The sequence below is a fragment of the Thermobia domestica genome, chromosome 15 (assembly GCF_964235325.1).
Source record: "Thermobia domestica chromosome 15, izTheDome1.hap1.1, whole genome shotgun sequence".
In the NCBI taxonomy this organism is placed as follows: domain Eukaryota; kingdom Metazoa; phylum Arthropoda; class Insecta; order Zygentoma; family Lepismatidae; genus Thermobia; species Thermobia domestica.
In genome coordinates, this window is record NC_137468.1 from 16,421,701 (window position 1) to 16,439,063 (window position 17,363).

General features: G+C 35.0%; 1 protein-coding gene across 3 annotated transcripts in view; it reads right to left on the reverse strand.

Annotated features, from left to right (window-relative positions):
- Window positions 1-17,363, reverse strand: part of ATPCL (ATP-citrate synthase) — a 191,090-nt gene that overhangs the window by 24,426 nt on the left and 149,301 nt on the right. For all 3 annotated transcript variants that reach the window (XM_081741358.1, XM_081741359.1, XM_081741357.1), the window contains exons 10-13: window positions 7,944-8,117; window positions 5,925-6,048; window positions 4,454-4,569; window positions 2,147-2,343 (exon numbers count right to left, since the gene is read on the reverse strand). In XM_081741358.1, the coding sequence (XP_081597484.1) occupies window positions 2,147-2,343; window positions 4,454-4,569; window positions 5,925-6,048; window positions 7,944-8,117 (611 nt within the window). The remainder of the gene's footprint in view (window positions 1-2,146; window positions 2,344-4,453; window positions 4,570-5,924; window positions 6,049-7,943; window positions 8,118-17,363) is intronic.

The following is a 17,363-nucleotide window of genomic DNA, read 5'->3' on the forward strand; positions in this document are numbered from 1 at the left end:
ATTTTTTATTTCCCCTCAAGCAGCAACATTGGCAGAAGCTTATCTAATACTTCGATTAGGTGACTTGTGCGCCAAGTAAAAGTGATTTTGAGAGCACTTATTATTATTATTATTATTATTATTATTATTATTATTATTATTACATATTGTTATTTTGGAGAAGTTTGAAATTTGTTGATTGATTGAACTTTTTTTTACACCGTGGTTAGACGAGAAAAAACTTGCTGGTCCAGTTTGATTCGAAGAGATTTTGATACAAGGCATCTACCTCCATTGATCAAACCTGCAACTACGACAAATTTCCTACCATAAATCACAGAACTAATTATTCTGACAGTAATTTAACACGCTTCTGATATTAAAACATGATATAAATTTTTCGCGTTGTATGAATACCCTGTTTAATTCCGTAAATAATTTCACTTTTCTTGTTGCTGATTCCGGGGGACTTTGAACCATTTTGCACCTTGTAAAATGGTCTAGCAACGCCACTGCTTTCAAAACTATTTTTTAAATTACGTAATCTGCCAATAGTTTTTGAAAAAAAAAAAAAAAGAATGATAATCAATACCTTTCCGGAAATGAGACTAAAAGAAACCTTTTTGATTTGAAAAGCACTGTACTAAAAAAATGCAATGAAATTTTAATTTTAACCCATTGGCCGCGTTCAGGGATAGTTTCTTTCTTTGGACATACTGATTTTTCAGAAAATTAATACATTGCACATTATATTTTATGATCATTTCTGGAAATGTTCAGAATATTGCTATAATGTTTGCATGACCATGAATGACATGAACTATGGTATTATGAAATATAATTTAAGTTCTATATATAACTTAAGTCTTATGCAACATACGTACTAAGATTTGAGTTAATAGGGAAGAAATGAGACGGAGTGAGATGAAATGGGAAATTCCTCTAAGAGTCTCTTTTACCCATTTACAATCATACGGAGCTTTTCCGTAACTCTGCGCCTGTGAATTAACATCCCACGGTTATGCCATTTAGGCTAAAGAAGACGAATGACTGTGAAAGTACATTTTTAGTGCTCTCCCACCGGGAATCAAACAGACTATATGCAAAATCACTGTATAGGGTGACCAAGTCCATTCACATCTAAACTAAATGTGTGTAACAACGTAAGATGTTAAGATATTTACGATTTGAACTTCCATCCTGATCACTGATATGGTAACAGTGCTCCTCACGTGAATTGCCACGTGACTTTCCGCAAAGGAAGAAGAATGAAGTCTTCGCGTTGACCAGTTCATTGTCTCGCTCTTCTGTGTTTAGTGAACAACAATAGCAGATACCAGAGACTTGCCTTTGGAGTAACGCTTAGTGGCAAGTGTGTGGGTCCATAAACGTAAGCACAAGAATGAGAATATGCCGCAAGTGATGGATAAGTTTCGTGAACGGCTCGGTTAAGGACCCACCATGTCGTCAGACATTGATCACGTGGGAGAAGGAAGATTTTCGACTGGGAAGTGTTTTGGATACCCTTCGTTCTGGTCATCCATCAACCCGAAAGGAAACGTGTGTGTAAGTTAGTGCGTCAATTATGCGTTCACCATATAAGTCGACCAGAAAGCGCTCTGCAGACGCACAGAGCACTATGCAGCTCCACATGAAATTGGACTTGAAATAAGTGTAAGTGTAAAGGGACTTTCTGGCCACCTTGTACTGTACTGTTACACAATGTGGAATTAACACATACACGGAAACCCATGGATAATGGTCATATCATACTTATCACTTAAATATTGCTCTTCGAATACGTAAATTGACTTTTGTCCTATCCTTTACCACAGCAGTGCAAAGTGATATAACTTAATCCTTAGCTTTCAAAGAAATAAAATAAAATAAAATAAGAACTACATACGTATAGTACATATTTCGGTAAACAAATAATACATTAACTTATGTTAAGAAAAATTTTGAGGAATATTTCAGGAATCCATGGGTTCTTTCATGTATCAAACGTCGGGAAACAAAAGTAGGTGCCCTTCACATCACACCACGAAACACACTCAGGAAATCAATATTTTCTTAGTACAACATATAATGAATCCATTATTTGTTATAAGCTGAAATTCTTTATATGATCTAGTTACCATATCAAAAACCAACTTATTTCACGTACCTGCCAGGTCTGTATAATTTGGAATGAAGAATGTTGTCCATCATGCCTCCCGTGTTACCAATCTTGAAACATCCTGGCTTAATACCACCGACAGTAGCTGGTCCTATGATTACAACTTTCTTTGCATTTGCCATTACGATCAGTTTTCGTGTTAGATTCTCGGGAATACCTTCGGCAATAATGGCAATAGTTCGGACCTACAGGAATAAAATCAAAATGTATTAAATATATTCCTTTCGAGTAAAAATACCTGACAAAAAAACAAATACTGTTCTAGAAAGTTCTGCTATTTTTATTTACTCACTAAACTACCTGTATACAAGCGTTAAAAAAATGCTCTTTGGCAAATTATCGTTAAAAAAAAATACATTAGCGTCCCGCTTAATCGAATTTGATTAGGCCGACAGTGCTTCTGTTGAATGAAAACTTGGTTAAACCGTAATAAATGTTTCTTGATATAGTAGTACTGCATATCTGATATATTTTCAACATGAAAAGATATTGTTGCCAGTGATATCACTTGGGGAGACCACGGATCCAACTACAAATACTTTGCTTTTCTGTATGTAAGAATGTAAATTATTGTAGTTGACATATAAAACTGTACGTAACCAACATTTTTTAAATGATCATCGTGTAATTTTATTAATACAGTTGTTTCCCCACCGTCATTTAAATTATTTTGTTTGTATTCAGATCTGGACTTTTGATTATCGTAAAGAATTATGCAAAAGTATGCTTTTTAACATCTGACGATGATTTTATAAAGCTTTTGTTGCAATAAATGCTTACGTAAGTCTGAAATTGCATATCCTTCCTCATTTGAATCTCTAATACGTTCTTTAACACTTCCTTTGGTATTGCGTTTTATCATGTCAATGTAAGTGCAATTACGTTCACATATTCCTTCATAAAGTAATGTGTAATGTTTCGATTACTTTTCTTTCTATGTTGTTATTGGTTTTTGCGTTTTTAAAATTTTCCTCAAAATTATTATTATTATTTACATTTTTTTCTTTCTTTTACATTTCGCAAATCATTACTCTTCAAATGCTGAGACAATCCGGAAATAGAGAATTCACTGTTAATACTCCTAATGTGTTCCTTGATTCTGGTGGCAATGTACCTTTCCGTATTCTAATGTAAGATTCATTAAATGTGTTAAAAGCTTGGTAAATACCACTATTTTGCAAATGGTCCTTAAAATAACTTTTGTCTTTTCACAGACCTACTCTGATTCGAAATATCAGGTTTTCATCATTATTACAATGAACATTTTAACGTAAATTTAGCTTCTCTTCAGGACAGTATAACAAATAACAGAAATTGTCATATTAAAATGTATAGTTTGTAACCTCGCATGCGTAGTCACTAATGCTCTCCTCTTTGGTACGAGCGGTTCCAGGTTCGATTCCCTTGTGGGGGCACTCGGCCGAAAAGGTGTAAAATCTTCAGGCCAGGCATCCTGAGTGAGGTTTTTCCTGGATTTTCCTCATTCACATCAGGCAAATGTCGGGATGATAGTTAACATGCCAGTCCCAGACTGCTTCCTTCCTTCTCCCTTCCCCGAATATTGTGCTCGTCAGCACTCATAAGTGATGGGCTTAAAACCATATATGCCGGTAATGCCTAGTAATACGTATAAATAAAAGATCTCCAGTAATACCAGTTGCTCGGAGACATACCAATCAAGAACAAAAGTGGGTTCTTGAAGAGAACCTGTGACATATGCTGGTATAAGCATCATGACATACGCACATACGTTACCGATGCGTAAGGGTTCGTTATTGAACTTGTGACTTGAAAGAACTCTACCATATTTGTATCAATGTTGCCAACTCGAAGTGCTTTTTGATGTATAAAGAATTCCCTATTTTGAATCTTGCTGTAATGTTAGTAATCCCACTGTATGTCCAGAGTGCCTCTACCTTGATTTAATTTAGGTTTCCTAGCTCTAATAATATTAAAATCGTAAATGCATCTTTTAAATTTTCGAACAACTTCTATGACGGATAGTTACCTTGCTTATGGTGTGCTTAGTGTTTATTATATGTTACTATAATCCTAATATTGCTGTTCCATGAACTTTAAAATCCTTTATTTGATCTTTTATTCAAGGTATGACTGTCGTATCAAAGTATGTGAAATTGGAATGGTAGCTAAGTTTATAAATTTCTGAACGAACTTTTGCAACAAAACATTACCTTTCTTCATGGAAACGAAGTCACTTTTGCGATACTCAATAGAATGTTATAAGTACTCGAATTTGAACTGATTATTTCTTCTTCGTTGTTTGAGGAACTTTACCTGTGGATAATGAAGCGCTTCCACTGTGCTCTCATAAGCCGATCGGAGAGAGGCGAAATTGACCAATACATCGGCGTCTTTATGCTTTTCCATTGCATCTGACATCTTCTTGTATACTGGAAAAGGAGAACTCTCCGTTAAAACAAGTGTATATGTACTTCAGAAGATAAAAATGGATAATACTATCTTTAAGTTGCAATATAACATACAATTCGTGAAGTGAAGAAACAATACTACCAATACATTTTAATTATTCACACTGCAGTCAATATGAAAAGTTTAAAAATATAAAAAATAAACTATACGATTCTTTGTGGAATTTAAATAATTATTCCAATCTTTAATAAGAACAAAGTACTATGGTTGTGTGTATCTATCTGTTTATTATCAGCTCTTTGCATAGAAAATAGTGATCTAGAGGCGCAAAATTTAGTACGCATAGATTTTTATCAGATCTAATCCTGTACGCAGCACTTTTTCTATTTTCGGCTAACGGGGAGGAGGTCGGATTTGAAGGGGTAAAAATGTATACGAAAACATATGCACGTTTATTACAGTTTCTAATAACGTCTTGCGTGTACGCATCTCCCATTAATTCACGGTTGTGAGGGCTTATCCATCAGCAGAGGATACATACCGGAGAATAGAGTAAGGACTTCCTCCCCTCTTTTAATCGACATTTTGAATTAAGAGTCAGCAACGACGGATGCTTACAGTTAGTATAAAATAAATTCCAAGCTAGCACATATTAAAACTACTACTTGAAAGAACGGTAAATATCAAGCTAGTATAATAATATTGGTAAAAAAAAAGTATTTAGTTTAACATTCCGCGGTTATATTCTTTTGCCAAAAGGAGATATAGAATAACAAATTAGAAGCGGACAATGACGGAAAAATTGACAAGTATGGAAACATGGAATGAAAGGATAATGTTTCACGAAATTTATGAGCATAATGTTGTCCATTACAAATTTACATGATCTGGAACTGATTTAGAGACCCTCTAAACCGGAAAAAAAAATTATCGGGATGCATGATTTAAAAATGACACTGGAACCAAATAATATGAAATAACACAGTAAATGAAAACGAAATGAAATCTTTTAGTTTAACGTCCCGCGATTATGTCCTTTAAGCTAAGGGAGACGATGATTTAATCAAGTGAAATGATGATGGAAAAATCAGTGGAATGAGAAAGTGGGAGGAAACGGAAGTAACCCGAGAAAACCCACGGACACGGTGTTGTCTACCACAAATTTACTTGGCCGGGAACAAACCAGAGACACCAAGGATCAGAAGTAAGCGTTCTACCACTAAGCCACTGTGAAATAACATAATAATAGCCGACCTAAAAGCTGAAAACAATACTCAAAAATGATGTTCTATAGAGTATTTTAAAAGAAAGGATAGTGGAGAATAATCACATGGTAGTACAGAAGCAAACACTTTAACTCACAATAATTACTTACCTGGTATCAAAATTTCCTTATGACCCCAATAGAATTTCTGTTTATGATCCCCAGTGAACGGATAGATCATTGCAACAACAGAGGGTTCCTTCCGCCTACACACGAAGTCAAAATCTAACATACCCTGAAAAATAAAATGATGATAATATGATGATGAGGGATCAATAAGTAACACATTTTTTTTTAAATTATTTACTTTCATGTAACATTATTATTATTTTACGTGAAAATTGAAAGAGGAGTATTGGCACTGTAGTTTGTAGTTGTTCGATCAAGTGTAACTCTAATAGCAGAAGTGTGGACTACTGAGCAGACACAATCGACCACTTGTGAAGAGTTTATATAAGGCAAAAGGACAATCCGGAGTGCAATTCACATGGAAGTGGCGTGCGTGTACGGGACCGTAATAACATCTCCATGTGCTACAAATTCTTTGAAAACAGTCTTCTGAATTTTGCAGATTACTGATGTGCCGGGCGTCCAGCAACAGTGTTAAGCGAACAGAATGTCACGGCCATTGAAGAGACGATTTACAATGACCGGCAAATCAATCTTCGAACATTGTATAACATTTCGTACGGTGCAGTATATGTTGTTGTGTACGGCAATATGAAATTTCGTAAAGTAGGGGAAGATGGGGCAATAAGAGACACTCGGGGTAATATGAGACAAAAAAAAATTAAAATGTTAACAGTTTAAGTCACATTTCTGGTTCTTTGTGTATATATACTTTGTTACTGGGCAACAATACTAAAATTATTTTTTTTCTTCCCAATGTACAGGAAAACTGTTTTTTTTTTTAATTCGGTTGTTGTCTCTTATTACCTCATATGGGGTAATAAAAGACGCTGACCAGATTTATTTCATGCTGTGCCTTGTTATTAAATTGTAGTTACAAGGGTATGTCTAAGATGTATTCCATTGCAATACCCTTTTACATGTTTGTGTTCTGGCTACTTTTCTGTCAATTGTCATGTGAAAATTAAGGTTAGTGAAAGTCGCACTTGAAAGTTGAATGCTTTTAACTACAAACGAGTTCTGGGCATGCCACTATACGCCTGAAACGAAGTAGGTAAGTCTAGTTAGCACCTTCATAATAGGGGATTTCTAGTGAACACCTTCATAATTAAGGATTTCTAATTAACACCTTTGTAATAACGGAGTTCTAGTTAACGCCTTCATAATAAAGGATTTCTAGTTAACACCTTTGTAATAAAGGATTTCTAGTTAACACCTTCGTAATAAAGGATTTCTAGTTAATGCCTTCGTAATAAAGGACTTCTAGTTAACACCTTTGTAATAAAGGATTTCTAGTTAACACCTTCGTAATAAAGGATTTCTAGTTAATGCCTTCGTAATAAAGGATTTCTAGTTAATACCTTCGTAATAAAGAATTTCTAGTTAACACCTTCGTAATAAAGGATTTCTAGTTAATACCTTCGTAATAAAGGATTTCTAGTTAACACCTTTGTAATAAAGAATTTCTAGTTAACATTCGTAATTTGATCAACTAACGACGTTTTCTGATTTTTATGACTTCAAATGCAAAACAATCAACTATTACGTCATCGCGACCAGATTATACACGAACCCATTATAGTTAACTGCTCAAAAATTATCACTTAAATATATTGTTCAGTAACAGTAACAATACTAAATAACATCTTTGAATCACGAAAAATTATATTCTAGATTCCTTACAAAAAAAAAAAAAAAAAAAAAAGTGCGGCTGTTCCACAAACCTCAGTTGACACACAAATATGATATATTGATTAAGGACCTCGTTTATAATTAACTCATTCTAGAAATCTTGGCTAATTTTAAGGAAACTGAAGCAAAATTTCAAAAACTCCTGTTTTTCTTAACTGAAACTAAACTTCCAACAGACAAAATTTCTTGTCTTCTAGTTGTTGTAAAAATTAGTTAAAACATATTTAACTGAAGCTACAAGGAATAAGACACATGCATTGACTGCTTGATACATTTGATCAATTAAAAAAGCCGACATCTACAACTCACCTGTACAGCTCTTGTTTGCATACCCCAAACAATAGCTTTTGTTTTGTTCGTTATTAAAGGGTCTTCCTTCCCTTGTGATGCGCTATCTCCAATTTGACTACTGACAGTACTGGGTTCAGCCGCTAGCGCCTGCGCACACGACACTGAACTTTTCCTCGAAGAATGAGGACTTTGCTGGAAAAATACACAAAAAGTAACGTTTAAAAATTACTGCTTAAATATAGTACAAAAACACATTTTGAATAATAAGTATTAAGGATGTTAAGATTATTTTTAAAACCACGTCTGCTGTAAAACCGAATGTGTATGGCTTATTACTGGCGTTCGTATTTCTATGAGCTAAAAATTTAAAAAATAAGCATGTATTTAACCCCTAAAGAATTGCAAAATATTACCTAAAAAACAAATACGTCTTCTCGGGCTGTAGAATGAATGAGTGTATATACACGGTGTTTCAAAACACCGACGTTTGAGAGGAGATTCCTGGGACCAAGATAAGACAAAAAGTATAGACCAATCTGGGTGCACAAATGCTTCCTTTCGGAGTTACAGGCAGCCGAAAATATGAAAAAATGAACTTTAAAGGTCCAAACCTCCAAAGCTACGGAACCAACTGTAGTCGGGTCAAAACTTCACTTAAAAACTAGTATGTGCCCTATAAAAATATCCATGTTTCAGAATCCTGCGGTACTTCCGCAACAATTTTTACAGAGGTAATTGGTGAGTACTCTAAATTATATGCCCGTAACCAAACTGTAGCCGTAAGAACAACTCAAGTTATTAATATAAACACTGCCGAAGATTATTCACTCATATCATCATAAAAGAAATACGAAAGACGTTTCGAATCGAAGAAATATAACATACAACTTTGCAAGCGGAGGCAAAGAAACCTAACGTAACCAGACTAAAGACGAATCATTTACCGCGCACTGATCGCGGTTCAGTGGTCAAGGCGCTTGACCAGTAATCTGAAGATTCTTGGTTCGAATCCACGTCGGACATATTTTTTTTTACTTTAGGATTTTTGATGGTGATCGGCGATGACATACGTTTTATTATATTCAGATATTTGAATACTCGGATGTTTCAATACTTGAACTATCAAATCTTCAGGAATAATAATAATAATAATAATAATAAATTATTATTATTATCTCATAGAAGATTAAAAGTTAGGAGCTAATTATCGCTCAGGTCATACCATTACAAGCAGAAACGTGACATTTGGAAAGATATTTCGGTTTTGTTTAATGTTGCCCACGAGAAGAGGAATTTCTTATCTCGTTTTTAAAATAAACAAAATAACATGAGAATTAACATTTTACATTCGAGACGGGACAAGTCTAACTCAAATTATCGTCTCGCTTTGGAGATGAGAATCGAGAGGAAACGAAAAGTATCGTAAACATTTCTCGTATTGTTTCGATTCTCGAAACAGTGTATGTACATTCTTTAAGTAACAATTATTCTGTAGACTGAATTTTGTATGCTATTTTGTTACTTTGTATTTCACAGCTCATTGAATTATAATCTGTGTAGGTATTTTTGTAGCAAAGCTTTTATAATTACCTCTGCATATCCTAAAAATTAGTTTATTATATGTCTTACTGTTGCGTGATATTCAGTTATTTTTATTACAGTTATTTTCCTTAAAACATACAACAGAATACATGAAACTTCAGTGGAACGCTTTAGTTTTAAATGTGGGTAGTTGTAGAGGTGTGTCTTGAAGGTACGGAACCCCTTCTCTGAAATCCCTACGTTTAAGTAAGTTTTGCCAAATTTTAGGGCAACTCTAAAACTTTTAATACCATTATTTATTATTATTATTATTATTATTATTACTTAAGTGTTGTTAATTTAATGGTTCACCCTGTTCCACCCAGCTCCTGCCTAGTAGGCATTGTGCTGGACAAACACCGTGTATGTAGGTTTTCTCCGGGTTCCGCTTCCTCCGACTTTCTTTATTCCGAAATTTCTTTCATTCTCATCATCAACATCTTCTGTAACTTAGCCGGCATACCCATTACTTAAAAACAAATTTTCATAGGGCTCTTGCGAGTTCAGTAGCCCTACTTTCTAGATGAAATTTGCCTGAAAACATTCCGTGTAACATTTAGCTAGTTGTAGGGACGTATGCAGAGGTATGTCTTGATGATCCTGACACTTCTCTCCAATCCCGACAATTTTGTAACTTTTGCCTAACGCTAGGGGCGATTTTACAGATTTTAATACAATCTGTCATCATACGGAATTTATCTTTTATTGCCTTATAAGAGATACTTTGGAAGGAAAAGAAGGGGGAAAAGGTGTCAGCTTCTGGACAATACAACAATCGAATCTTCGGATGCCATAAAAAAAAATTAAGTAGAATTTGTCTTCATTACGATACATAGTAACGCCCTTTCTTTGGGTAAAAGACTTTGGATTATGTATGCGTTGTATTGATATTTTAACAAAATATGCATACAAATATAAAAAGAAAAAAGAATAGTTCCTATTTACAAATTTTGTTTGAACATATATATGGAACGTGTTGGAAATGGCAAACGAAAATATTATTATTATTTCTAGTAGGAGTGGAAGAACTTAAAAACAATTCCACAATGAAACAATAACGTTTCAGACACATTTCTAACTCATACTTTATGTATTCATGAATTGTTTGCTAAACACGCTAAGTTTTCAGAGAATACGAATCGAGGTTGTAGACTAACGTCATGCTGTTACTATTTCCCCTGTGAAGGAAGTCGTTTCAACTATAACTTGTAAGAACGAAAGAAATTAACTATTTTTCATGTTAATATACGTCAGAAATATCAACATTGTAAATGATATATATATATTTTTAAATTTCCTCACAAGGAATCGATCCGCGGATCCCTAAGTTACGAAACGAATGCTCAAGCCACTACCCTAAGACTGCTGTGTTAAGTAAGAGTCAAGAAATACTCGTCTATGTACCAAATTTCACACTTTAGGATTCCAATATTTTATTAACGATTGAACGCTGATTTCGGTCATGATAAAAATACTATAGTCCAGAGAATTCAAATTTAAATTAAAAAGACTTACACACACGCAAGAACATGAAGGAGAAAGTGGTCTTAAGAGAAATTCGAATCCTTAACCTGGAGCCTAGACCACTTTTTTTTCTGATTCACCGAAAGTATCTCTGTAACTTATCTCGGTTATTCTATATTATATTCGGTTATTCTCGTTTTACAGTTATTTCCAGTAACCTTGAATGATAGGGACACGAACACAGATACATCGAGGACATGTAATATTTCAAAGGCTCTCCCACCGAAAATCGAAACTGAGACCCCGCCTACTAAACTATCTGGTAGGCGGGGTACCTGGTTCGTTCCCAAGGCAAGTAAGCCAGAGACGAACAACATCGTGCTCGTGGGTTTTCTCGGGACACTCCCACTTTCTCATTCCACTAATTCGTACATCATAATTCACTAGGTTTAATCACAGTCTTCCTCAACCTAACAGGCATATTCGTGGGACATTAAACGTAAAGAGTATATTTACGAGCTGTTAACCCAAACCAATCCGAACCGAAAAAGTTATATTTTCTTTTGCTCATTAACGTGTTTTCACAAAAAATGGGGAATGGTAATTCCATTCAAAAGTGAAACAGCAGACTCATAATACCTTAACCTAAAACGAAACCATTACATATCATGTGGAAATTTTCCAAAATATATACGGATATTCTGAAATATATACGGATATTGTGTCTGTTTTCAAACAAAACTGAACAAAGTTACGGTTCATTTTCTGAAATAAACGGACACATTCTGTTTCAAGCTTAAACCGAACCGAAACCAGTTAACCGAGTCGTGAGTCAATGAAAACTTGACCCACGAACCACTGACCCATGAAATTTTTAAAAGTCTCAAATCAAGGTAAGTAGACCAACGTACAGTAGCTTACATTACAAATTTTATGTCTATTTTTCTCACAACTTTATGGGTTGATTGCCCTGTGCTCTAAGTGCTCCATATAATAAAAGAAGAAGTTTTAAAAATACTAGAAGACGTTCTGTTCATTTTCAATACATTAATATACTGAATTTCAGCTCCATAAGTTGAACAGCTTGTGAGATACTCATTTTTTTCCCGCAAAATTCGTATCCCCACTATCCCTTAAGAAATTATTATAATAAAAGCAATATGGTAACATCCCAGTTTGGATTAAGGCCTAACTATATACCAAACTTCACTTCATTTGACTGCCATTTGGCCGTGATGATTAGGCACACACAGTTACATTCAATTTTTTATATAATATTTTATATATTACATTGATTTAAAAATGTATTGTTTCCAGTAGTTAGCTCATCTAAAAACTCACAGGCTGTGTCTTGAAAGGCAAGTAGTAGTATAAGTCCTATTGCTCTTATTCCAGTTACAAATATCAATATCCAAAAATGTCTCAGGTTTTATTTTTTCACTTAAGAGATACTCATCTCAGGTAAGTAAACAGAAACAAATGAAAAAGAGAAATGGATGCCTTGAAAATAAAACGTAGACAAATTCACCAGTGTTCAGAAGCATATTTTTAAATCATGCTCGACTCTACTTATAGGAGCTAAATACGCGGTTCTGGTTAGTTCGAGTTATCAGTTTCTCGCCACGTACCTTAAATATAGCAGAAATCAAATGGCTGTTACTGGTGGTCTTGGTGACAGAGCGTACTAGCGCAATGAGCTAGTAATTATAATTGTTTTGGTGTGGGTTCAAACCAAGGCCAAGGATTTTATTTTTATAAAAAAATAATACTCAAAAAAGTTATTTACTTACCTTACGAGTGCAGTTTTGCTATACGATTCCACTGTATAAGTAGTAATAGTAGTAGTAGTAGGAATGGGTTAGAAGCCTCGCGGGGCTAGTTTTGTTCCACCTTGACTGCCATGATATTAATTTAACCTCAGCTGCTTCTTTAATTTTCTTCTTTAACTCCAACAAAGTGACAATTTTCTTCTATTACTACTATAATACACAATATATACACCAGAAGGTTTGGACAATCGCAAACTGCAACCAATCAGAAACGTGTTTTAGTTTCTATGGCTAGGGTCGAGGGTGAAGAAAAATATGCTGTTCTGAAGATACTGTCGACAATGCAGTGAGCAGAGTTGGTCGATGGGTCAGAGTGGATCATGGTAGGTGGTGGGCCGCAGTAGGTCACGGTGAGTGGTGGGTGCTGTGGATCACATGCTGTTAACCCACGACCCACTGACCCACCAGAAAACTCGATCCACTTGACCCACCGACTCACTCCAACTATGGTGAAACACGTCTAGTACCTAGATTGTAGTTGATGTTATTATTGTCTCGTAAAATCAACTGCCATTATGTAGTTCAAATTTGGAGATAAAACCCCTATAGTCCGCTCTTTCCGCCCACTAGACCGACAAACTGTAAGAGGTGATTACTCAATCAAAATAAGTCAAAAAGTTCCTATGGACCTTTGGGGAAAAATGCATAGTTTCAGAGCTATGGCTGTCCAAAATTGCGGGAAAAGAAACAAATTTTAATAGGCTCTATTTCGAATTCGAGAAATCATGGAGTGGCGGTTCTTATTAGCGTAAAGGAAGTCATGCCTACACAATCCAAAAATGCATATTTCATTAATGTTCAATGGGTATGATGAATATTTCCTGCAGGGTGAAATTCCCAGACATGCCATCAACCAATTTTGAGATATGCTCTGATTTTATGATTGGTCCGAAGTAGGCAAACGACATGCCTTGGCAGCCCTAACACGGAATCCTTTGCCGCGAAGTCGGAAGTGTTAAGAATCGTCAACAGCACGGTCTTTCGTATTCGGAAAAAAAGCACGATGCGATTTTTTTCTTTCACGCTTACAAGCGAAGAAAACGTGAAATATACTGTGACGAAATACTTCATATCACACGTTATTTCGAACACAAAAACCATGGAGCTGCAGGTTCCTAACACTTCCGACTTCCCTCCGAAGCACTGGATGTCGATTGTTGTCAAGGATTACCTCCTGTCTCTTTTGGACACTCCTTGAAATCAGGGTATATCTGAAAACTATTAAGAGGATGTTTCAGAATTATACCCTGCACGGAATACTCTGTACACCTATTGAAAATTAATGTAATATGCATTTTTGGATTGTGTATGCGTATCAGCATATTCCTTGACGCTGATAGGGACCACCATTAACAATTTCTGGAATTATTGCTACATAGACGAGTGTTTCTTGACTCTTACTTAATACAGCAGTCTTAGGATAGTGGCTTGAGCATTCGTTTCGTAACTTAAGGGTCCGCGGATCGATTCCTTGTGAGAAAATTAAGAAAAAAAATATCATTTACAATGTTGATATTTCTGACGTATATTAAAATGAAAAATAGTCAATTTCTTTCGTTCTTACAAGTTATAGTTGAAACGACTTCCTTCACAGGAGAAATACTGACAACATGACGTTACAGTCTACAATCTCGATTCGTATTATCTATGAAAACTTAGCGTGTTTAGCAAACAATTCGTGAATACATAAAGTATGAGTCAGAAATGTGTCTGAAACGTTATTGTTTCATTGTGGAATTGTTTCCAAGTTCTTCACTCTTACTAGAAATGATAATAATATTTTCGTTTGCCATTTCCAACACGTTCCATATATCTGTTCAACCAAAATTTGTAAATAGGAACTATTCTTTTTTCTTTTTATATTTGTACGCATATTTTGTTACAATATCAATACAACGCATACATAATCCAGTCTTTTACCCAAAGGAAGGGCGTCACTATGTATCGTGATGAAGACAAATTCTACTTAGTTTCTGTTAAGGCATCCGAAGGTTCGATTGTCGTATTGTCCAGAAGCTGACACCTTTTTCCCCTTCTTTTCCTTCCAAAGTACCTCTTATAAGGCAATAAAAGATAAATTCCGTATGACGACAGATTGTATTAAAATCTGTAAAATCGCCCCTAGCGTTAGGCAAAAGTTACAAAATTGTCGGGATTGGAGAGAAGTGTCAGTATCATCAGGACATACCCTCTGCATACCTCCCTACAACTAGCTAAATGTTAAACGGAATGTTTCCAGGTAAATTTCATGTAGAAAGTAGGGCTACTGAACTCGCAAGAGCTCTAAGAAAATTTGTTTTTAAGTAATGGGTATGCCGGCTAAGCTACAGAATATGTTGATGATGAGAATGAAAGAAATTTTGGAATAAAGAAAGTCGGAGGAAGCGGAACCCGGAGAAAACCTACATACACGATTTTTGTCCAGCATAATGCCTACTAGGAAGGAGCTGGGTGGAACTGGGTGAACCATTAAATTAATAACACTTCAGTAATAATAATAATAATAATAATAATAATAATAATAATAAATAATGGTATTAAAATTTTTAAAGTTGCCCTAAAATTTGGCAAAACTTACTTAAACGTAGGGATTTCAGAGAAGGGGTTCCGTGCCTTTACGACACACGTCTGCAACTACGCACATTTTAAACAAAAGCTTTTCACTAAAGTTTCATGTAGAAAGTATTCTACTGTATGTTTTAAGGAAAATAACTGTAATAAAAATAACTGACTATCACGCAACAGTAAGGCATATAATAAACTAATTTTTAGGATATGCAGAGGTAATTATAAAAGCTTTGCTACAAAAATACCTACAGAGACCATAATTCAATGAGCTCTGAAATACAAAGTAACAAAATAGCCTACCTGATCTAGTCTACAGAGCAATTGTTACTTAAAGAATGAACATACACTATTTCGAGAATCGAGACAAGACGAGAAATGTTTACGATACTTTTCGTCTCGTCTCGAATGTAAAATGTTAATTCTCATTATTTTGTTTGTTTTAGAAACAAGATGAGAAATTCCTCTTCTCGTGGGCAACATTAAACAAAACCGAAATATCCTTTCGAAATGTCGTTTCTGCTTCTATTGGTATGACCTGAGCGATAATTAGCTCCTAGCTTTTAATCTTCTACGAGATGATAATAATTACACTGCTCTACAATGATTTTGCTGTTTGGAAATTATTAACGTTTTCTTAATGTTTTTGACCTGAGAAATCCAAAAATGTAGTTAGTTGTGCTCTATCACGTACAGTTTTCTTAAAATAGAGGGGAGGGGGAGAGGAAAATAACCCAATAAATGTATATTTCGGAAGAAGTACTGATTATAATTACAAATATAAAAATATACTTTCGATGCCATAGCCTTCTGATTATCTTTGAATTTGTAACAAAGACGTGCAGTTACTTATTCTGCTAACATTGAAAAAATATGTACTGTATCTGATAGCACTGAATGATATCACAACGCATTACACGTTGGGAATGCAATAACAGCGCTGTGTAACCTGTGATTACAAGAACTATAATGCAGAGGAATGGAGGCTATTCATTGATTCCAACAAAAGAAATTTGAACGGTCTGCTTCTTCACAACCCTCTGTATATCCATTATTCATTCTGTACATTTAAAGGAGATTTACGAAAATATGGAAATGTTTTTAAAAAAATAAAATAGGAGGATCATCATTAATTATTGTGCTGCGATCTGGAGGTGATATGTATGCCTCTTGGACAGCAGTAAGGGTACACCAAATATCCATTTCACATTTTGCGAATGGAACAGCAGAGAACGCAATAAACGTTGGACTCAAATTGATTGTCAGCGAAAGCCGCAATATAGGAAGTAAAAATTTGAAAAACATCTGCCTCGTAGATCCTTCACAAGTCATATTACCACATTTGCATATTAAACTGGGCCTAATGAAACAATTTGTCAAAGCTCTGAATAATGATGGTCAGTGCTTCCAGTATCTAGTTACAAACTTTCCACAACTTTCAAGTGCTAAGTTAAAAGGTTCATTGGTCCTCAGATCAGAAAGTTGTTTAAGAATCAGACGTTGAACATTGTATGACAAGTGTTGAAAAGTAAGCATGGAGTGCATTCGGGGACGTGTGTCATAATTTTCTCAGGAACAACAGAGACGAAAATTACAAGTACATTGTGTCTAATATGCTCCAGAAGTTTAAAAGCTTAGGAAACAAAATGAGTCTTAAGATTTATTTTTTGTATTCACATTTAGACAGCTTTCCTTCTAACTTCGGTGATTAAAGTGAAGAACATTATGAAAGATTTCACTAGGACATCAAAGCAATTAAATTCCACTATCAGGGACGTTGGAGAACAACAATGTTAGCGGATTACTTTTGGAACGTTGGTACGTGAAGATTCACAAAATACTCACAAAAGGAAGTCTAGTTTTAGGAGCTTCCAAATGAAAAAACAGATACAAAAATGAGGTAAATTGTTTATCAATGACCTTCAGCGACGTAAATACGCTAGTTGTCGCCTGGGGTAAACACGTGCCTTAGCGCCCCCCATGAAAAACCAAACCAAAA